Source organism: Vicugna pacos, chromosome 2 (assembly GCF_048564905.1).
Source record: "Vicugna pacos chromosome 2, VicPac4, whole genome shotgun sequence".
NCBI classification, from domain to species: domain Eukaryota; kingdom Metazoa; phylum Chordata; class Mammalia; order Artiodactyla; family Camelidae; genus Vicugna; species Vicugna pacos.
Window position 1 is genome coordinate 111935015 of NC_132988.1, and position 23681 is coordinate 111958695.

Below are 23681 nucleotides of genomic sequence, written 5' to 3' on the forward strand. Positions count from 1 at the left end.
CAAGTAGAACAATGGTAAGACAAGTGGTTCCCAACTAGAGGGTATCTGAGGAAGCATCATGGACATTGTGCACTGAGCAAAATGGCCAACAGTTTTTCATTTTTAAAATGCAGCATCAATTTAGACATGGTAACTAGTTAACCGCGATGACTGTAGCTTACCCAGCCTTTCCCTGGTGTGAACGTGGGGGCGAAGGGTGAGGGTGGGAAGGAGAACTGATGCAAAGGTTCTCCCAATCCCCGCACTAAAATGTAGAGTGGTCTGGGCTTCATAATATGGCCATGTTACTCAGCTCTCTAAAAAGGTTTTACTGGTGTCAATGCATATTTTGATAGATTTAAACTAAGGAATAAGATTCCACAACTATGCCAATAACTTAATAGTTTATTAGTCAGTCAACAATATTACAAATATTTAAAAATTACTTAATATAAATAGTTGGCAGCAAACTATTCCATTACAGAGTTAAATTACCAGTACAACAGACAGACTGGAGATTTAGACACCTGGAAGATACAATAAAATAAACTAAAATATTTTAACAAAAATTTAAGCTGAAGGCGTTTACCTAGTGTCCATAAAAGCATGGGTTCTCTTTTTATTTAGAAAAAAATAAAAAACGGCTTTAACACCCCATTAGGAATAAAAAATAAAATCAACTGAAAATATTAATTTGCATATCAAAGAACCATTTATAATTACAATCCAAACACTCCATAAACCACTTGTGCGATTCTATACAGAAACTGGGAATTAGAAACTAGTTGCTTTAATATTACAAAGATTTCAGCTCCAAAAATAATTCAACATAAAATAAACTTTAGCAATTAGTGTCATAAAATTATATATTTCCACATAAAAATACAAAATAATATTAATGACAAGAATATGAAAAATTATTCCAAGTATTTTACTACTATTAAAATAAAATAAAACCCAAAAAAACAAAATAGAAATATGCATGAAAAAAGTCTCTCCTTTTGTTAGCAAAACACTATCCAAAATAATTACAATCATTTACATCAGTACAAAGATTTCTGGATTTAAAAAATAGTTGCAATGACAAAAGGGGTATCTTTTCTGACAGTAAAAAATGACACTGTGGATAAAATCTGCAAAATATGCAATGAAAAAAATAAATTTGCATTAAAAAGGTTTACACTGTTATTTTTTTTTATACAAACATTAGAAACAGTATTGCACATCACAACACAGAATCGAGGTTAGTCAGCCTTCCAAAATGTGTTATATTCAAGTTTTGTAGCATCTTTGAGGAGAGGCTCTGTGCAGCCAGATGCAACAGGGATAAAATATCAAGTGTTTTCCATACACAAATATATAAATGCTAAATGTTTCCTTCTTAACAAAAAGTGTGGATTTTTTAAAGTTTTTTTTTTCCTCCACAGTCATACTTTTGGGCAGCAATATGAACATTTAGGGAACACAAGTGAAGAAGCTTTGAAAATACAAAAATACAATCAAAATTAATAATTTTCTACAAAAATAGTAAAATAAATATGATCTGTAAATTAAAAAAAAACTCCAATACAGTGTTTAACAGTTAGAAAATAAGAATGTAGTACGTAAAAGGCAAAAAAAAAAAAAAGAAAGAAAAGAAAACAGAATAAAAAGAGGTAGGGGTGAGGTGGGGAAGGAACAAAAGATCAGACTACCAAGTTTAGTTGTAACAGAAATGAAGGTAAAACAAACCATACATTTCTGTCATCTTTACCCGTGGCGAAAAGCGTGTTCTATTACGTTTCCCTTCATTCCCAATATTTATTTTTGTCTAAGAAGGGAAAGTGATTTTCAACATCTCCAATTATTTTCATTATATAATTTATTTTAGTGTTCATTATTTAATATATGAAAAGGCTCTTCAATTTTAAACATTAAGCAGAAATTATGAAAATAAAGTTAAAAAATCTGCGAAATTAAATATCTAAATAATTAACATTGCAAAACTACTGATTTCTTTTCTAAATTCCAAAAATTGAGGTATAGCAAAGGAGATGTCATCAGTCAAAAAAAGTGTGCCATAAAATAGCTGACTGTTGGAAAAATCTCTCACAGAGATATAAAAATAGTGCATAACAAATGTCAAATGGATCAAGGTTGGCAGGGTTAAGGTTAGAAAAGAATGCTCCAAAAATCTGGAGGATCATGGTTAAGTAACAAATAGGGAACATCGACAAATAAATTAGTAAAAAGCTCTTCTGAAAACAGCATCAACTTTAAACATTAAAAACTTGAACCACAACCACAATAAAACAGCAGAGTTAGACGTGAACCACATATTTTTACAGTACAAAAAAGCACACCATAGACAACCAATATTAAGATCAACACTTTGCTCACGTGAAGGATTGTCCCAAGGGGTTGCAATAAGGCAACACCCTTGTAATTTTCTCTCTTTAGAGTCAAGAATCTTAGTTCAGCATTTTTAAAAAACATCTACCATTGTTGGGTGCTTTGCTTAGATTGCAGAGTAACTCTTACAGTAAAATATAGGGGCTAGTTGCATTAAAAATGCTCTAAAGAGAAAAAATATCACTAATGATATTCTAATAGTGTTCAGTACCAAGAGAAACTCATTAGCTACTGCATGTTTCCATGCCACTTTCTCAAAAAAACTGCAAGCAAAGTCATTACCAAAATTCCTTCATAAAATTTAAAAAAAAGCAATTCTTAACCATTAAGAACAACAATGTTCCATGCAACAGTGACCCCAGTTTAGACAGAAGACCCCAATATACGTAAGTCAAACATGTAAGCAAGTTTAAACCAGATTTCACCATTATCTTTAAGGTAAAATTGAATTTTATGCAACTAGCTGTCTGTATATTTCCCCATCTCCATTTTGACTTTACTTAGGTTTACTAAAGTTTTGCATTCTTTGATAAAATTCATTTGTTAAATATGGGCTTCCTGTGGGTCTTACATTTGGTGACTGGTTAGCAGTGTGCTGGCCATCTTTGGTTTATAAAGGATGTCTTAACCATGAACTATCAAAGGGGCTAAAATCAACTTTCTTTAAAATTCTAGTATTTTTCTTTTATTCAATCTTTTATCTATACTATATCACCGCACATGAATTAGAACCGCACATCACAGAATTGCACAGGGATTACAAATATTACATCCAGTCTGCATAAAATCGAATTCCACTACCGACCAGATCACAAAATGGCTGCACTCTCTAATCTAAAACTAATTTGCATATTGTACACATGTAGGACATTTTTTTAACTTGACGTCACAATAATGCATGCAAGTTTGCTTTTTTTTAAACAAATTTTCTAATTTGTTCATGCTACCTAGATTCAAGAGAGCTTTTTTTAAACATTTGCAATACCTCACCTCTTGTTAGTTAATAATTCTAGTGCATGCATATGGTGTATACAGGTAAGTAAACATGCATTTTTTTTTTTCACATTCTAAAACTATGGCAGTTTAGGCCATATTGTGCTGCCTGCATTTTATCTGCAATGCAGTGTGTCTCTAACGTTTTCAATCCCGTATTAATAGGTGGCATTTACACATAACACCTATATAGCAGCAAAGCTAATACAGCTTGTGATTAAAAATGTTTAAAAATAGCTAATAAATCAGATTATCTTGAGGTATTATTTCTTGCAAGTCAAAATGGAGAGCAAAAAAATCAACCCTAATTTTTAGTTTATGTATACACTGAAAATAGCAACAATAAAAATAAGCATTTGTAGCAGACATATTCCATCTTCACTATTATTTTGCTACCTTTGGTAAATTACTGGGGCAGATCTTGAAGTTAAAAACCCACGTTTAGAAATAAGTGCACGCTTCACCCACTATATAGCAGCAGACTGTTTGCCCCTATGCAAAACATTCTCATATCTAATTTTAACTTTACATATAAAAATAACTTGGAGAAAATACAAAAAAACATTTTATTTTAACATGAAAATATCACAAAAATTAGTAAGCCTGAGATGTAGGGTTTTGGTGAAAAACAAGAGGCTTGTAGTGTTTTGGCTGCTGATAAAGATGCATGTATTGAGAGCTGGGGTGAAAGCAGAAGAATGCACTTATTTCTTCTGCATGTCAGTATCTTCAGACACAGTAAGCCACATGCACCCTTTCTTTCCTTGTTAAACAGAGGCCGGTTTGATATTCTTAGTTCCAGCGGAAGTGGATCTGACGCGGGCGATCAGCGCCTTCCTTTACCAATGGCTTATGGAACTCACGTCCTGCACGAGAGTGGATATTTGCCCAACAAAACTCACAGTAATACTGCAGGCAAGTGACATTGGCACAAAAAAAGGGAGCAAATTTTCCACCACAGCGTGCGCCCTGGCATTCATCACACATCTGGTCATCTAGCACATATGGCTTTACCTCCACCTAGAAAAACAGAAAAATGTCTCATTAAGTCTGCTTCAGAAGTCATTTTAGCAATGATTTAAAATGTTCATACAGTATTCTAGAGAAAGTAGGCAGTTTCCCAGGGTAATAGCTTTACCATATAGTAGATTAAAAGAATTAAATCATTTTGTTCTGGTACTAATCTTTTCATACGATGTTTCATTCATAATTGACCATGTGATTAAATGAGCACTTAGTTTGATAATTCTCTTGTATTTTAATATGTTTTCTAAAGAGAACTATATATCTACTGAATATATGTACTGGAGGGCATTTATTTTTGAAAGACACTTAATAGCTTTGCAAAACATTCCACCCTCACCTTTCTTGAAATAACATCTTTAAAAGCCTGTGTGTTACTATTTCCAGAGGTGGAGTGACCATGAGGGGAAATGAGAAGGGCACAGAAGACAGAGTTCACAGCTCTGTTCTCTCACTCCAGTACCACCTATGAGATGGCACAGCCCCAAAAGCCACTGACCATGGCAACGCTTCTCCACTGCAGGTGAGAGCCATACCCCGCCTGTAAGTAATTGGTACAGACAAACCAGAACTGTGGATAATCTTATTAAGGGCATGTCTAGACTTCTGCAAATTTATAAGATATGAAGTCAAAGTCCCACTGTGCAAGCCTGACTCAGTAGAAGACCTCAGACTCAAGTCAGCTTTGAATGCTAAACCTCTTAGCCTCAGTTTCCATATCTGTGAGATGAGAAAGGCAACAGAACCTGCCTCACAGCTGTGAGTATTAGATTATGCAAGTACAAGCATTTAAGACAGTGTCTGGCACAGGGCAAATACTCTGTAAAAGGTTACTGCCTTTGTCTCAGCCTAAGAGCTCTGCCTTTCTTGAGGAGAGGAGAGAAAAATTGAGTGTTTAAAGGGCTTGACTTGCCCACGGCAAAAAATAATTACTCAACAGTCTGTATTTTGAATGTTTTCTACTGAAATACTTGCATGTGTGCAGAAAATAGACAGCGGTATTTTCTTCAGCATTATTTCGAACAAAAACAATAACAACAAACTAGAAACAACTTAAGACTTGACTGATGAAAAGAACTGTAAAATAAACATTTGACAGGAAGGTAACAGAATTCTGTTGTTTGTATTTGTATTTTATTGATTAGGGTTAGGATAAACATATTGTATGCATATTGGACATTATGTTTTCCTAAACTGTCTGTATCTTTTGCATATTCCCCTGCTGGTATTTTCTTCTCTCTTTTATTTTTTTAAACTAATTTATAAGTTCTCTTTGTCAGTTAAGGATTTTTAACCTTTTTTCCCACTGGTTTTTCATTAAAAAAATTCAGTATTTTAAAATTTTGTTTGTTAAGCTTTTGGGGGGGGTAATTAAGTATTTTTTTTAATTTATTTTTTAATGGAGGTACTGGGGATTGAACCTAAGACCTGGAGCATCCTAAGCATGCACTCTACCACTGAGCATACTCTCCCCCTGGCTTTTGATTTTTACTATGATCTTTGACACAAATTCTAAAATTTGTACGCTCAATCTTTCTCTCTCAACTTTTTCCTTTATGGATTCTATCCTGATTAGCAGGCTGCCTTTTTGATTCGTTACCTTCACTACAACTACAATTAAGGAAGAGCAATGCCATAATCAAATAATAGATCAAGGCACATGAGAATGACTGGGTTTCACTTCACTAGATGATAAACTCCAGGGGAACAAGGACCTCGTCTATTTGCTCAACACTCAGTACCAACTACTTGGCAGCACATCTAGCATAAAGTAGAAACTCTATAATAAAAATGTTTGCATAAATGTACATTTACTCATCCTTTCTGGGTTTCTCTCTCATGGTTATTTCTTGCCTTTATCATAAGATTTTAAGCAAAACTGAAGACAGTGTCTGTGCTGTTTACTTCATTTCCATAACACCTCATGAAATGCCACATGCTCAGGAGTGACTTAAATGTACAATTGTTAAATAAATTTTACAAATGCAATGATTTCAATTATTTTTAAAATTACAGATACTATTTTATAAAGCTAATCTACTTAACTCAAAATAATAACTTCAAGGATGAAAAATTAATTTCAAATTTATGGTTGTATAATATAATCAAAATCTATTTTGTGATTAATAATAATCTCTCACAACTCTTGAGTGTGTGAGAGTTTCACTGATTCTTCACTGTTTGTATTTTCTATTATGATGTGTTTCCCTTCTTCACTTCAGAGGATCTATCTGTGATACTTTGTCACCTGGATTAATAACTAATAAAATAATTAATAATTAGCCAACTTGAAGTATAACACAGTTCACTGCAGTAACTACTGGAAGTCACAGTGAATGATACTACTCATGGAATAACATACAAATCTTAAAATGATTTACACATTTGTGGTAAATCTCAATTTACAGCTATCAGGGAGATTTGTGGTAAATCTCAATTTACAGCTAAACTTCCAAGTGTTCATGAGCCCAAAAAGTGAGTTGATTAAACAGTTCCCTCCAAATAAGTATCCTGTATATCTTTAGATTATCAGTTATAAATTTAATCTGTTTTTATGGTTTAATAACTGTTCATATTAGAGAGATGAAAGGTATAAAGATGAATGGTTTAATTTTTTTTGTATAAGCAAAACTAATGACCTGTAAAATATTTAAGTTTCAAATTCTTTCAAATAAAGTTCAAAACATACTTTAATAGCACATATGTTGAAAAAAATTTTTTTTTCTCAGGTAGTTAATGACTTTTTAAGAAAGCATGTGTTTATCAATTCACTTGCTTGGCATTGGAGTTTCTCTTTAAGAATCAATCTCTGCCCCACATAACTGGTCCTTCACTATCATTTTGGAAACCAAGAGGTATAAGGTATGACACTTAACAATCTTTTCCCCTCTGCTTCTGCATATTAAACAGCTGCAATTATATAACTACGGAAATAACGTCCTTCATGACCCTGTCACCTCTCTGCACAAGTAGGAGGTTAGACCTGATCAGTGGCCTAAAGCACGGCTGGACATTAGAATCACCCAGGGAGCTTTACAGACACCGCTGCCCCAGCGGCACCCACCAATGACAGCGGCGCCTCAGGGGTTGGACCCAGACGTCAAGGCTCTCCTAAGCTCCCAGCTGACTGTGATGTGCAGCGGAGGCTGAAAACCACTGGGTGAGAGGGGTTATAAGGTTCAAATCAGATAATGAATTTTCGAGGCGTATCTGAATAGAAGCAGAGCCCTTTTTCTTAGATACTTTTTTCCTTTCTTTTTTTGGAGGCAACATTTTAAGAACAATACAGACAAAAATGCCACTTTGCATACGTGAACTGAACTTAAGCTGTCTTTTCTAAATGTTCTAAATGGTATGGTTTGGTAATTGAACTGATGACTACTTCTAGAGTCCAGGGTCTAGTCAATCAGTCCCAGCTCCCCTGACCCTAAAATAGTCTTTTAATGTGCAAACAGCCTCAGGGAAGAAGCTTCAAAAAACTGTTATACTGGGAAAATAAAAACCCACTCAAGTTCTATCTACAATTTTGGATATAAAAAAGTTAATTTACCTCATATTTTTAGTATATCTCATGTGTACTATAAATGTAAACATGATTATTTTAAAATACTGCTTAGCTATGTACAGGAACTAGTCACAGATTGTAGTATGAAGTAGATTTAAGGAAACAATTGAGTTTTGCTCACTTCTTTTTCCTATTTTAGATGGTAATCAGTATTAGAAATTACTCAGTGGGGTAGCGTTCAGTTCATCCACAGGACTTCCTAAAAGTTCTTATTGTGATGACCTAAGCGATGCTACTAAAGAGTAAATGTTTTAAAGTTCAGGATAATCATCATGTGCTTTAGTTTATGTGTATATTTTGTTTATTTACATATTTGTTATTGCTTTTATTTAGGAAAATATACACAATATATTTCTATTTTAGATTTTATGATGAATAAAAAATAATAAATGAACACTTAAATAACACTTAGTGCCAAGCTCTGTTCTAAGTGCTTCTACATATGTCAATTTGCTTATTCCTCAGAATAACCAGGAGAGAGACACTATTAATGTTTTCCCTTTTATAAGTGAGGAAAAAGAGTCATAAAGAGGGTTAATTTGCCCAAGGTTACAGAGCAAATGGTGGAAATGGGATCCCAGGTAGTCTGGCTCCAGAGTACAAGCTCTTAAAACAAGCTCAGCCTCCACACTTAGAAGGATATCAAGACTTTACTGACTGACACACATTTTTGAAATGCCTTTAAATGACATTCATCTTTTGTATACAATACCTAAGTTTAAAGTCCGGTCAAGAATTTTACATTTCAGGGATATTATACTCTTTAAGAGCTAAAGGAGAATAAAAAAATAAATACTCAGTGTTAGAATTATATTAACTCTGTAGGGTAGTAAGCTTTGGATCAGCACCTTGTTATAGGACTTAAGTGATTGCCCAAAATGCAACTTACTCGTTTATCAATATCACCGTGCTGAAGCTGAACGAACCGAGCACTAATGGCAGCAATATAGCTCTGCTGATTGGAGAAAGCAACTCGACCAGCACCTTTTGGGTATTTTAGCTCAGGATCTGTGTCAATTCCTGCATAACAAACACCACCATACAGCCGGTCCATGATCATAGCAAGCTCCACTTGAAAAGGAAAAGAAGCTCACATTAAATGGGAGAAACACAGTAAATCAACAATATTTAAGTATTTTTTTTTAAGTGAAAGTCAGTAGAATAGTGCTCTTTTCTAAATCCAATCCTTTCTCGTGTATACGACAGCCCAGCTGCTCTCACTACAGAAGAACTGGACAACTCAGCTGTCTACTGGACAAGTCATGTTGATATTTAACAGACACTGTGCATCACTGTGTTCAGAATGGCACTCCGGATCTTCAGCCATCGAATTAAACCTGCTCCAGAGAGTGCCAGCTGACTCAGTAATGGAAAAGATGAAGTTGCCAAATCAAGACCCTTGGCTTCATCCTTTCTATTTTAGTTTTTCCCCACTGCGCATGCAATCCTATGAACTTGATTTTCAAGACATGTCTAGAATCCAGCCTCTTTGCTTCCATCACTGACATCCTGCTCCAAGGTATCATAATTCTTCATCTAGGTCATGGCAGTAGCCTTATCTCTTTGTTTCTGATCCCTAATCAGTACAGCTCCTACCAACTCAGTTTATTTTCAAAACAGCAGCAGGAGTAATTCTCTTAAAGATATATCAGATACCAATGGCTTAACTGAAATTTCTACTTAGGAGCTCTGAATGGTGGCACAAACTAGCTTCCAAAAACAAGACCACAGACATAGAGAACAAACTTATGGCTACCAGGGGGTAAAGAGTGTGGAAAGGGATGAACTGGGAGTTTGAAATTTGCACCTCTTGGGGGGTGATGGAATTGTTAGGTATCTTGATTGTGGTGGTGGTTTCACAGGTGTACATATCTATCAAAATGCATCAAATTGTACATCTGAAATACATGTAGTTTACTGTATAGAAATTATACCACAGTAAAGTTAAAAAAGAAAAACCAAGACCACAATCCTTGCAACCTGCTCCTTCTTCAGCGTTTCTCATCTTCTGGGTAACGGTGCCACTGTCTACCTGGTGGCTTAAGACTGAACGCTGAGATTCGGTTTGCAGGCACCTCTTAGGTATCTATGCCATCTGCTTACTTAGCTCTTCACCACTACCACCGCTAATCCAAGCCCCTGCTCTCTGTCTCCTGGACTGCGACAATAGGCTCCTAAGCTCCTAAACTGGTCCACACATATCTACTCTCAACCCAACTCCCCACTGCAATGTCATGAGCTACACTGGTCTTTCAAAGATGCAAGTATGATCGCATCTCTCCTTTACTTAAAAACTCTTTATTGGTTTCCCTGTGCTCTGAGGATAAATACCAAATTAGCCTGTTAGACTTATAGGATCTGACTCCTGTTTACCTCTTCCATGTCTTCTTGTGTCTCTCCTCTCACTTTTCATACCCTAGGCAGCGAGGCTGGACTTCCCTCAGTCCCTCCAGTGCACTCTACTTCCCTCCACTGAAGACCTTTCAATATGCTGTTCCCTTTGTCTGAAACACATTCTTCACAACCCTCCCAGCACCCAACCCTACCCCTTCTGTTCAATCACTATGTCAGCTCATACAAATATCTTTAAAATACCAGACGATGGCACATTGCCCTGTCAAATGTTCTTCTGATCCCTGTAGTCTTTCTCTATACTTGTTCTGTACGTACACGTGTGAATAGTTCTTTAACATGTATCTCCCATACTGGAAGAGGTATTCTCAGGGACGGAAGGCACTAACACACTTTACAAGGGTGCACAGTATCATAAAACTTGCTGGTATAGTGGGCATTTACGTCTATAATTTTGTTCCTACATGACATCTTCTGGTAGATTTCTGTTCCTAGTTACTGATGAAGAGAAGTTTATCATTCACTTATCTAAAGTGCCATTAAAAAAGCTCATATTTCTTCTACAGATATCAGAATCAACCTACATAAAATAAACAGACTCCAAATTCTCATATTTTAGAGAGTTACACTTAAGTCGTAAGTGTTTGAGTGGATTCTTTTTATACACTCTGCATGGAGTTAGTTATTGATAGTGATTGATGAGTGTCAATCCTCCAATTCCTTGATGGTCTCAAGAATAGTTCTTGGAATCTGTCTTAGAATTCTGTAGCAAGTGACTACTGGCAACAGGAGAATCTGCCCTTCTCCCACCCATAGTGCAGTGTACACAAAAGGTACCAAATGTTTACTGAATCAATTCATATTTAAATTTTTTAAAACAAAATTTGTTATCATTCTACTTACCAGCTCTTAACGGCCTAGGAACACCTCCAACAAAAATTGTTTTTCGAGGATCCAAAGGCTGAGAACCATCCATCACAAAATCACTGTCACTTAAATTCCAAGGACGGATCTGAACCTATGAAGAAAATGACATTATGGTATCAGGTCTTACTCCCTTAACAGCTGATGAGTTTTGTGCCAACTAACAGCGGTTCTTCTTTGTTACTGTTCAAAATTTTGGATAGATGGATTTTAAAACAAATTGTTAATATTTTTATCTAGATACTATAAATTATCTGAATTTTAAAAAACTGAACTCTTAACATGGTTGTTTATTTTTTCACTAACAATCATTTCAAAAAAGTTTTTGGAAAACTTGCATTTGTTGCTTAAAGTTCAAGCAGCATTTACTTACAGGTTTGTCCTTGATGGTGGGGCTGGAAACACACAGATAGAGTTTTCCATCTTCTTCAATACAAGCATCAATTAGTGCCTGGACTGAGCTCTCTTCTTGAAAGAGGAGGAATGCATAGCCTGTAATAACCATAAAAAATGAGGCAATATGTCAAGGAAAGTGATTTCACATTTCAGTACTGTTTAAAAAATACATGCCTTTGAAAAAGAAAAAAAAACTATCAAATATGCTTTACAGCAGAACACAATATCCTACGGAATACACACAAAAACATATTCAGTAAATTAACTAGCTACTTTATATAGAGCACTAACTATCCAATACTGTCCTAAGAGCTTTACATGAATTATTTCTTTTGATTCTCACAACAATTCAATGAAACATTATTTCCTATTTATAGAAACAACAACAACAAAAACTGGGGTATCAAGAAGGTAAAATTACTTACCTAAAGTCAGTCACATAAGTAAGTAACTGACTGATTAATTTCAAACCTAGATTAGCCCCAAGGTCTCCCATGATGCTGTTTTCTTAAAGAATTTAGTAGGATTAACCAGTTGAGTGAGCACAGTAGAAGCTAGAGTTTCCCAAAAATGCCCTCAGGGTAAGACAAGTTCTAGAGCATACTTCTGGACAGTGGAAAGTCCAGGAATTTCCATAAGCAGAGGGAAAATTCTACAATCAACCTGACAACTTCCATAGGATGCTAAGAAAACTACCTTAGGGAGGTGAGATTAAAACAGGTTTCTTCAGGATGGTCAGAACTTCTTTTTATTTTATTGTTTTTGTTTTCATTGGGGGGGTAGGTAATTAGGTTTACTTATTTATTTTTAGAGGAGGTACTGGGGATTGAACCCAGGAGCTCGTGCATACTAAGCATGTGTTCTATCACTTGAGCTATACCTTCCCTCCTGGTCAGAACTTTTAGATCAAGTCTCAGGGTGGATGAGCAGCAGAACATTTGTTTTTTCCAACAGTCTAGAGACAATGTTTGGACTTTGGAACCAAGTTCTTGCTTAGATTCCTGTACCTTTGGGAAATATGCCCTTCCTCCCTTCCTTGTGACAACCAATTGTCAATCTTTAATCAAACATCATGTATCCAGCAGGTAGAATAGATTTTATTATAAAAAGAAGGCATCAAAATTTACACTGCAAGTTTACTATTATGTGATTAATTGTAACTGACGTAAAAATATACCTTTCCTTGACAAGATTTCTATGCAAACAAACCTAGAGCAGTGTATTCTAGTTCCAGTATGAAGATGTCATCAAGCAGACCAACCACGTCTGTTCCATTAACAATGGGAAGTGTGAGGTCATGTTTTACATCCAGCTCAAAAAACACAGCTTATTGCCAACAATGGCTTTTACTGCCACAAAGATCTTATGTGACACAAAAACTACTTCATTTTAATAAAATTACAATACTTGGTTGCATAAGTAAGTCATCAAACCAACCTACACAAACAGAAACTTCCAAAGGTATGATTATGCAAGAATAAAAAACACATCTTTTTAATAGCTAGAAACAATTTAAATAGACTTGAAAAAATAAAAAAAAAGTTTTCTTAATGTGAAGGCTTTAATTTTGATACAAGCTAAGGTTTTCAGTGTTATAACTTTTATAATGATTGAGGAGATATAAGACCGATTTACTAAAATAGTATTTTAAATTCAGTATTTTAAATGTTGTTTTATGATGCTAATTTTTGATATTAATATTTTAATATTGCTTAATTATTTTTGTGATTATCAGGGAAGAAATGTTTTTATCACAAAAATTTAGCAATATGGCAGGTAAATTACGATCTAGCTAAGGCAAGCCATTAAATATTACCATGCTCTTACCAAAAATACCATCTAATAGTTCTTTGGATCTTATTAGAGCAAGCTGATACTCACACAGGGTGAAACTTACTCACTGCAAAGGACGGATACATGGAAGTGTGGCTCAGTATCCAACGGCTGAAGTCACTGCCTTAATTACAAGGTAGCTTCATCAACTAGATGCTTCTACACCAGTGTTTTCCAAAGCATGAGAAATGATAAATTATAGCAAAGGCAAAAATGCTTGAAAGCACAAGGTTTAGGAACACTGGTCTTTGGCAATAGCTACAATTAACTATAATTGTACTAAAAAAACTATAATTTGCCAGTGCTAATTTTTGTGGGTTTTTTTTCTTATTTTCAGTTTGAGAAAATAAATTAACCGCCACCACAAAACCCCAGTAACAACAAGGGCAGCAACAGCAACAAAGACAGCAAGTGTTCTGTTTCATTAATTTGTGCCAACCCATCCTTCTAGGTTTAGGGCAGCCTTTTATGCAAATAAGAAGCCCAGGCAGAAAATGGGTACCTGTCTCAACAGAAACTAATTTTAATTCCTTTCTAAAATTATATTTCAATACCTGCCTGGAACTCTGTTGGAAAACTTTTTATCTATCTAAATTACCCAGTATCTTTTAGACTTAGTTCAAAACTTCTCAGTGAAACTTTCCTCCACCTACTTCAGGTCAAAGGATATACTATCCTGTCGTGTTTATAGTTATTTATAGTTGTTTATCTTCTTTATGAGGCAACTATAAATCCATGAATTACTGAGAATATAAAGATAAGTAAAGACACAGTTTGAAAGACTATTAGAAGAATCTGATATTAATAAAATAATCACATATTTGTAAAATTGTAAAAATGTAATATTGCAACTGTGACGAGTGCTATGAAAAGGGACAGTGCTAGGAGGGCCTACAATAAGAGGATATGACCTCATTAGGTGGGTCCTGAAAGTACCCTACCAGCAACTGATATTTAAGCTGATATAAGTAGGGGATACATAGATGAGGAGACAAGGAAGAGCCTTCATGCCAAGAGAACACCAAACATAAATGCCCTGAGGCAAGAGAAAGCAAGGCCAGTTTGCAGAATCAGAAAGGAAAAAGAAGCAATAGTGGGAGATGAAACAGAATGGGGAAGGTGGGGAGGGCGAATGCATTTTTGGCTTTATCCTAACAATAAGAGAAACTACTGATGGGTTTTAAGCAGCGAGCAAGGGTTAGCACCATCAGATGAGTTTTCATAGAGGTTACTCTAGCTATACTGTGGGAGGAAAAGGAGACAGTCAGAGATGTGGAGAGACGAGTCGTATGCCTGAAATAGTCCAGACAAGGAATGGTGGTAATTTAGGCAGGAATATTAGAAACCAACAGGCATTTTTATCGAACACTCAGTAAAAAAAAACAAGATCATAGCATTGTGAACAACAAATTAAAACTAAGCTAACAAATGAACATCTGCATCAATATGGAGCTAATTTTCTCTCTAAAGCAAGGACTGAGGACCTCCGAGTCTAGTAAACTCCAAAATCATATGAAAATTTGGAGTATCTGGAAAGAGATCCATAGCGTTAACTAAATTCTCATAGAGCCCTGGGATCCAGAATCTGTTCTCTGCTTAAAAAATGTTCATGATTCTCTAAGTGTAAGATGTAAAGGTATAAAAAAAAAATCACTGCATTATTCCACTTCTCTAAAAAACGACATGAACTAGTAATGGAAGTTCTATAATTCTCACTGACCAAAAACCCTTAGCTAGTTTTTGTATGACAGTAATTCTAACATGTTTCCTTTCCCAGAGACAAAATTAGATTATTTAATAGATCTATGGAGTCTTTTTTTTTCCAGGCTTGAAAATCCACTTAGCCGTGAGAATAATAGCGTTTTTTGTTTCTACAATTGTATTTCAATGATATTCAAAGTAAAGTCTTAGTTTTTCAACCTCCCCCTTTCTTTTTTGTTCACTTCAGAGAATCTGCAATTGGCAACCTGACTGACTGGATTCACGTTCCAGTCTCTCCCCTTGCCTCCCCTGCTCGCAGTGGGCAGGGGACTCCTCCTCTCCCACCAACGGCGGCCTTGCTTTGCTCAAAGGAATGTTAGCTCAGTTTGTGACTCTTGTCCTCTGGGGCCTGGTCACAGCAGTACCCTAGTTCTACGTAACTGACACAACCAGATGTTCTCTTCACATCATGTCTCTTCGTGTAATTTGGTTTTCCCACCGTTCACTTTCTCCTCTATCTAAAATCACCAGCAGAGTGTATGCTGCTATGTCCTTGTCTGCTGTTGTCTGGAACACTTATGTACACATCGCAATATTTAAATTATTCATAGGGTTATATTTTAATCTCACATCACACATGTCTTAATTTCACCGAGCAGAGACTTTTTTTGCATGTCTGTACCCAAGTTACTTAGAATGGTACTTCAGACAGAGAAAATACTCAAACATTTGTTGATAAGAGTTTTTGAAATCATTATCAAATCACTATAGAGAAAGCATAGCAAGTCTCTCATGATTCCTGACTGTCTTCAAGTGACACTGGAATCATTCTCAGACCCTCCCGCCGCCCTTGGTACATGCTACTAACCTCTACAATTTACTTTATTAGTTTTTATATGAAGATGTACTCACATTTAGTTCTAAAAGAAAAGAAAACACAAAGTAATTGACAGTTTTTTTTTGCTCTCATATAACTTATTCCCTAGCAAATATTAACAATAAATTCTCTTACCTTTTGGTGGAAAATAGGACTTGCTTTCTGCTTTATGAGGCCAGTCGACTACCAAAGGCCCGAATCTTCTGAAGCTAGCAGTTATTTCATCTTAAGAAAGTAAAAAATCTGCATCAGAATGAGTTTTAATGATTCATACTAAAAACCCTACATTTTATGTTACTATAAGGATTTTTTATTTATTATTATTATTATTTTTGTATACATATTTTTTATTGAAGTATAATCTGTTTACCATGTTGTGTCAGTTTCTGGTGTACTAAAGATTAAGTATTTAAAAGTACCAAATATCCTAAGAAAAACTAGAATATAAATGCTGGAAACATGTCTAATAACCCTATGAAAATGATACATAAAACTTAATAGCTATTTTAGTCAAAATAGCTGTTAAGTTGCACATTGATTATAATAATCAATTTATGTGACTTCTAAAATTTTATATAATATTGCATGGATATTAATGGATTTATAGTCTACCAAATCATAAATACAACTGGCTTGAAAAACATGTCAGCATTATATCAAGTTAAATAAAGATACCCATTACTGCCTGACAAAGTAAAATCTTCTAAGGAAAAAGCTCTGCTGCAACAGGACATGTAAAGCTGTAATGCTCCTAAAATGTACTAGGGTCTGGTTCATGCCAGGTAGTTTCACCAGGTCAAATTCAATAACATGTTCTAGGTTATTTCATCACATGGAAACCCTATTATACTGATTAATACATAGAGTTAAGTTCATGATTATTTGAGTCATAACTGGAAAATTTCCCAAAATGTAGCAATATATTCTTTATTAGTACTCTGTAAATAAGAGTGGCAGACTTCCTACAAACTCACAAATATTATAAAGTTTCAGTATTTTCAATCTTTATCTTGAATTATTTTCTTTTGTTATTATTACACATGATAATTTTTACTTTTCTTTCTTAATCTTTTTTTTTTTTTAATGGAGGTACTGGGGATTGAACCCAGGACCTCCTGCATGCTAAACATGCACTCTACCCTGAGCTATAGCCTCCTCAACTTCATTTACACATGTTTATTAGTCTTTCTATAACCTGAATTTCCTGTTCATGTTCTGTTTCCATTACTCCCTTTAATAGGTTTAATAGCCTCTTTCTTACCCATTTCTAAGAGCATGTTTATCCTTAAATAAATTGAATTTTCAATTGTCATGCATTGTAGGTAAAGTTTCATGGTTGATTACCTTTAATTCATTGTGTGTGTGTACATGCATGGGTGTTATGATCATACAAAAAGTTTTATATAAATGTACAAAAGGTTTAATGTATTCAAATATGTTCTATATTTAAAAATATGAGTGAGTTAGGAACTAGTGTATGAAAACATTATTTGCAAAAATTGCTCACAGTAACAATATGTATTATAAGACAAAGTAAAGAGACAAACTTCAAAAAAGTTATTTGTTCAATTATCTCTACCTTTCAACAGCTGACAGAATATTTAAACAGAGATAGATATCCATTTTAACTGAAAATCTCTAGAGGTAAAAATTCCATTCCCTATTTACATTGTATTTCAGTTTTTTTTTTTATTATATGCCACCAAATATTTATGAGACATTTTTTAACAGCTTTATTGTGGTATGGTTCCTGTACAGTAAACTACATATATTCCAGATGTACAATTTGATGAATTTTGAGGGTTTTTTTTTTAAAGCCCAAATCATCATTTTACCTTCATCAATATCTGGAGGAAGACCACCAACAAAAACTTTTCGAGAGAAACGTTCTATTCGCTCTCCATTTTGATGAGCTGAGTAACATGTGGGTGAATTTAAAACACCAACTTGATCATTATGACCATCATCCAGCAAGCCATCATCTATGGGAAAGAGGGAAGACCGACCTAAAATATAAGAACAAATATGACTTGAGTGTCAGGTCTAAGAAAATGATAAAGTCAGGCATAAAATAGCAACAACAAATTCAAAGGCTTAAAAATAAAGGTGACATAAGCATAAAAAATTAAGGAAAATTCAGATAGTTTAAAGTTTTAATTACCTGGATTCAAGAAGAGAAGCTGTTTGAAGAATGACTTAGAAATAAACATAGTCATATGACAATTATATCACAAACAAATACTAGATCACTTCAATTTTTTAAGGAAAGCAGCAAGAATCTGATGTATGGGGATGGTTAGACTGGATGCGTAACAGGAGAATCCTTTTAGAAATTGGTGGCAGAAAGAAATGACACGAACTAAACAGACAAGAAGACAATAAAAACCCACTTACAGACTATAGTAAGGACAAAGGCAACAAGTAATACTTGCACATAAGATCTTGAATTAATTTATTACGTGTGTGCCAAGTATACGAAAAGGTAGCCAGGGTTTCTGCACATGTGCAAAACAGAAAACATCATCTCCTCTAGGACTTCAGTCCCCATCCGAGCCCACCCTTTAGGGGTGGTACCCCCGTACAGGCACGTCCTGTATAATACTCTGCAGCAATCCTGATGCTAGATTCTGAGGGGGTCAAAAAAATAAAATAAAATAAAACGATCTAGTAAAATGCAGTCCTCTGCTCTCAAGAAATATTCATTTAGAAAAGATAAGATCTATACATGTAACTATGGCACATATCCATACGAAAACTTTATAATGTACTTCAGAGGGAGTATGTTGAAGGAAGTGCGTAATCTAGCTAATAAATGGGTAACTTCTTAAATTCCCAAGTGGAACTGGAGAGCATTTGTGGTAAAACGGGAAAGGCAGTGGTACTTATCACTGAGGGTGTTAGAAAGGGTAGGAAATTCCTAAGTAGAAATAAATTTGTAAGAGCATGGTTTTGAATACATTTTTCAAGTGCAAGGAGAAATGTCAGAGAAAGTAGGAAGATGAATAGGGAGTAGCCAAGGTTGGCTGAAACATGATGGAAGTAAGGAGAATAAAAGCTAGAAAAGTACTCTGAGGCTAGCCAGAATACTTAGCTTCAGATGCAAGACTAAAGGAGACATTTTATTTAGTAGGTGATAGAAAAAAAATGGACACGGGTTCAAGCAAGATTATAATTTTTCTTGTGTTTTGGGAAGATTTATTTTAGCAATACGGTTAAGGTGGCTGGAAACGAACAAATTAGAAGTCTTTCAAAAAATTCAGGAAGGATGGACAACAGAGATAATTGCAGTAATAAAAAGTAGATGGTAAACAAAACAGAAAAAAGAATGGAAAGGAGGAACCAAAAGAAGATTTTAGATCATGAATGATAAGAATCATTAACTAAATTAATATAAGGATAATAAAGACCAGAAACTGCTACAAGAAAGGGAAATATGTTTTAGATGTGAAGTTTCACATGCTGATGGGATATTCAGAAGTAAATGGTAGGAAGTTGCAAATGGAGTGCATTAAGGAAAAGGCCACATTTCTGAGAAAATAATTTGGTGTCAATTTCACAGAGGTGGTAGTTTAAGGTTCTTTGTAATACCACTTACAAAAACTCCAGATATAAATAATGAGGACAGTCCCTTGGGAAACTTACAAGGAAGAAATGGAACAGTCACAGAAATTCTGAAAGTAATGGTAAGAAAAGTTTAAGTGGGATGCCAAAATATTACTGTGATATAGCAACAAAGGAAAATAATGTAAAGAAAGGGAAAAAAAGCAACAAAGTAATAATGTAAAATGTGTGAAATGTTAAGAAACTGATTAAAGAAAAATGACAATTTGTTTGAGGACATACATGATCTTTGAAGGTGACACTATTAGTAAAGTTGCATGTAGAGTTTCATGAAGTACAGACATCAAAGAAGTTTAGAGACAAAAAAAGAGAAAATAAGAATTTAGACAAGTTCTTTTTCTCAAGCTGGAGTGAAGAATTTTTTTTAATGAGGAGACAATGCATGTAATTTATAGCATATGTCTTATTATATACAAGTAATGAATGTTCAACATAAAGTGTCATTAATGTGTTACCATCTTGAAAAGTATGGTATATAATGGTGCAAGTGATAAAAACAAAGACAATCTGAAATGTGATGGACTGCATAGAACTGGGGTTGGGGTGGGAAGCACGGGACTACATGTCTGTGAACTACAGCAAGCTAGATGTTAGAAATAAGAATTTTAAGTTTATAAGACCAAAAACAGGGAGAAAGATCATATCTGGTATAGGAAACAGAAATTATTCTGCAGATTCAAACTGAAGTTGTTCTGAAAGATACCCATCCATGTTCACTGACTAACTCTGAATATTTACCTTTCCCAATACCTTTGCTATCAGGAATAAGGTCTAGTGAAAAACAAGTGTCAATATTCTTTGTAATTAATAGAAACAAAGCTCTTCAAAATGAAACTATTTTACTTAACAAAATGAACGTCATCAAGATCCATCAAAAGTAGTATTAATTATGAATAACTGGTTCAACTTTCAAAGGTTGGACTTCAGGTAAATAATTCTATATTTAAAGAGGAATTAGATGAGGTAGAGAAACAATAAGCATATTAACTAGTCTTTGATTAAAAAATGACAAATCCAAATTTTATACTTATTTCAGACATGCCAGTACTTAAATAGAAATACTGAATGCAGTGACAAAGAAAACCACTATATAAGCAATGTTAGAAAGAGTAATGACCCAAAAAGTGACTTAGAAACTTTTTTGTTAATTATAATACTGAGAGTATATTCATACTATAACTATATTTTAATAATTATTCTATATTACTAAATGTAATAATGTTTCTAACTATAATGAATACTACCGTTAGGAAAGTAACCATCAAAAATCTATAATCTATGTGTCTAAAATCTGTTAAATAAAGTTTAGCTGAACAAAGGATGCTATTGAAAGTCTAGGAATATGTTACACACCACCGTACCAGCAATTTTCATTGCTAGAAAATCATGACCACTTTTTTTCTAAAAGTCATAAAAGCTATAAAGTTAAATACTCATTTAAGAGAGGAGTTAACTAAATGAAATCATCAACAAAAATATTATTTTTCACCTTTCAAATATCCTTCCTTATAACCCAAATTAATGTGACTATAAAAGAACCACTAAATAATTATGTCTTTCATGTACTTTAAGCATACTTCGTAAGAATGATGGATGAAAATGAAGGTCAATAAACGTAAAATTATGTGTTGAGAAAAATAGAATTTGATCATGAAGTGATTTGAACTAAAATATTTACAACCAAAATTAAACTACCTTTCTCCTTTTTTGCTCTGAAACTAGGATATATTTTCAGGTTTTTACGTCTCAAAAGAATGAAAGGGAATGATAATGAAATCACAATATAAAATCTGTCGTATGTAGAAAAAGCTATATACTTAGAGGAAATTTCTCATACTTAGAGGAAAATTTATAATTTCAAATGCATATTAGGAAACAAATGCTTAAAATAAATAATCCTAGTTTTCAGCACAAAAAGATAATTAATAATAAATTAAATACAGAGTAGGATCAAGGAAATAAACTAAAATCAATGACATAAGAAACAAACTAACATGGAAAAAAATCAATAAAGGCAAAAGTTGGCTCTTTGAAAACTTAAAAAATCAATTATATCTCAAAGCAAAGTTCATCAAGTTCACGAATAAAAAAGAAAAGTAAAATTACCAATCTTAAGTATGAAAAGGGAAATATCAATCAACACAGAACGTATGGATACTTAAAGGCTAAATTTTCTAATTTGTTGGGCAAACTTGATACTAAAACCTGACAAGAACATTCAGAAAGCAATACACTACCAATACACTCTCATGAAACAGAGGCAAAAATTCTAAAGAAAATATTGACAGACTGAATCCAGAAATAATAAAAATGGGAAATTCATCATGATTAAGTGGGGTTCATCCCAGGAATGTTAAGACTGATTGACATTTGAAAATTACTATAATTCACCACATTAACAGAAGGAATAGAAATACCATACAAACAATTCCACAGACGTAAGAAATACATCTGACAAAATTCAACATGATTAAAAAAAAAAACTCTCAGCAAACTAGGAATAGATGGGAATTTCCTCAGTCTGATAAAGAGTAAAAAACCAGTGTTTACAATTTTAATGATAAACTATCCGATGTTTTCCTTTTGAAGTTTGGAAGGATGTTCACCTCTCACTGTTTTTATTCAACATTACACTGAAGGTAGAACAAGTACACAATAGGACGAGAAAAAGTTTCAAATATTTGAAAGGAAGAAAGTAAAACTGTCTTTATTGCTAAGAACATGACTGTATATGGAAAATTCAGAATCAAGCTAACGGAAATAAGTACATTTAGCTAGGGAACAAAAGCAAAGTCAACTTACAAAAATCAGTTTATTTCTAAACAACACTAATAAACAATTGGGAAAAAAATAAAAATATCACCATTCCCATGTCATCAAAACTCAAAACACTTAGTAATAAAACTGAACAGAAGATACGTAAAGACCTCCTGAAAAAATTTCCTGGGAAATTTGACAAATGACAAAAATTTCCTGAGAACATTTAAAAAATCAAAATAAATGGATAGAAAGAAGAAATGAACAAGTGAGATGTAAATTCTCTCCAGATTATTTTATCTATAGATTTAATACAATCTCATTAAAACCTCCAGCACATTCTGTCTTACAGAAATTCACAAGCAAGTTCTAAAACTTATGGTAAATCAAAGGATTCAAAATATTTTTTTTAAAAATCGCATAAAAAACCATGTTGGAGGATATAAGTGGAACAAAATGGAGTCCAGAAATAGAATCACACATATACATCACTTGCTGTTTTTCAAAAATACCAATGCAATTCAATATGGAAAGGAAGATTTTTTTTTCTTTTCACCTTTTAGATGGTGGTGGAGCAATGGATATCCAATTGGGGGAAGGGAAAGAGCTTTGATCCCTATTATTACACAGTACACAGGAACAAATTCAAGAAGGATGATAGACTTACATGTGAAAGCTAAAACAACACAGCTCCTAAGGATTTCTCCATGATATTTGGGGATAGGCAATTTCTTAGGACCAAACTGCACTGATGATGAAAGAAAACTGGACCTCCATTAGGATTAAATATTTTTCTGCTTATCAAGAGATACTGTTAATAAAATGAAAAGACAAGCAACTAATAGAAAATAGGACAAAATACATAAAGAACTGTCATGAATGAATACAAATAACTGAATTAAACAAATGGACAAAAGACTGCACTGCCACTTTATAAAGACTGTAATAGAATGGGTGATAAGCATGTGAAAAGGTGCTTTAACATCATCCTTAGCCATCAGGAAGACACAGATTAGAACCATAACGAGACACCATCTACATGTTGGCGTATACAACTGGGAAACTGCTTGGTAGTTTCTAAAAAGTTAAACATATACTTACTCTATGAACCAAATATTCCACTCTTAGTTATATGTACAAAAAAAAATCAGTGCTTATGTACACACACACACACACACACACACACACATACACACACCCCCTCAGAAAAGAAAAAGAGAACAAAAATGTTCATGGCAGTTTTAGCCACAATAGGCCCCAGATAGAAAA

General features: G+C 34.0%; 1 protein-coding gene across 10 annotated transcripts in view; it reads right to left on the bottom strand.

Moving 5' to 3' along the window:
- Positions 1-364: 364 nt before the first annotated feature.
- The window catches only part of CPEB2 (cytoplasmic polyadenylation element binding protein 2), a 67200-nt gene continuing 43883 nt past the window's right edge, over positions 365-23681 (bottom strand). For all 10 annotated transcript variants that reach the window (XM_072946155.1, XM_072946162.1, XM_072946145.1 and 7 more), the window contains 6 exons: positions 17870-18040; positions 16170-16259; positions 11601-11719; positions 11207-11321; positions 8841-9022; positions 365-4383 (listed from right to left, as the gene is read on the bottom strand). In XM_072946155.1, coding sequence (XP_072802256.1) covers positions 4156-4383; positions 8841-9022; positions 11207-11321; positions 11601-11719; positions 16170-16259; positions 17870-18040 — 905 coding nt within the window. In that variant the 3' untranslated portion in view covers positions 365-4155. The remainder of the gene's footprint in view (positions 4384-8840; positions 9023-11206; positions 11322-11600; positions 11720-16169; positions 16260-17869; positions 18041-23681) is intronic.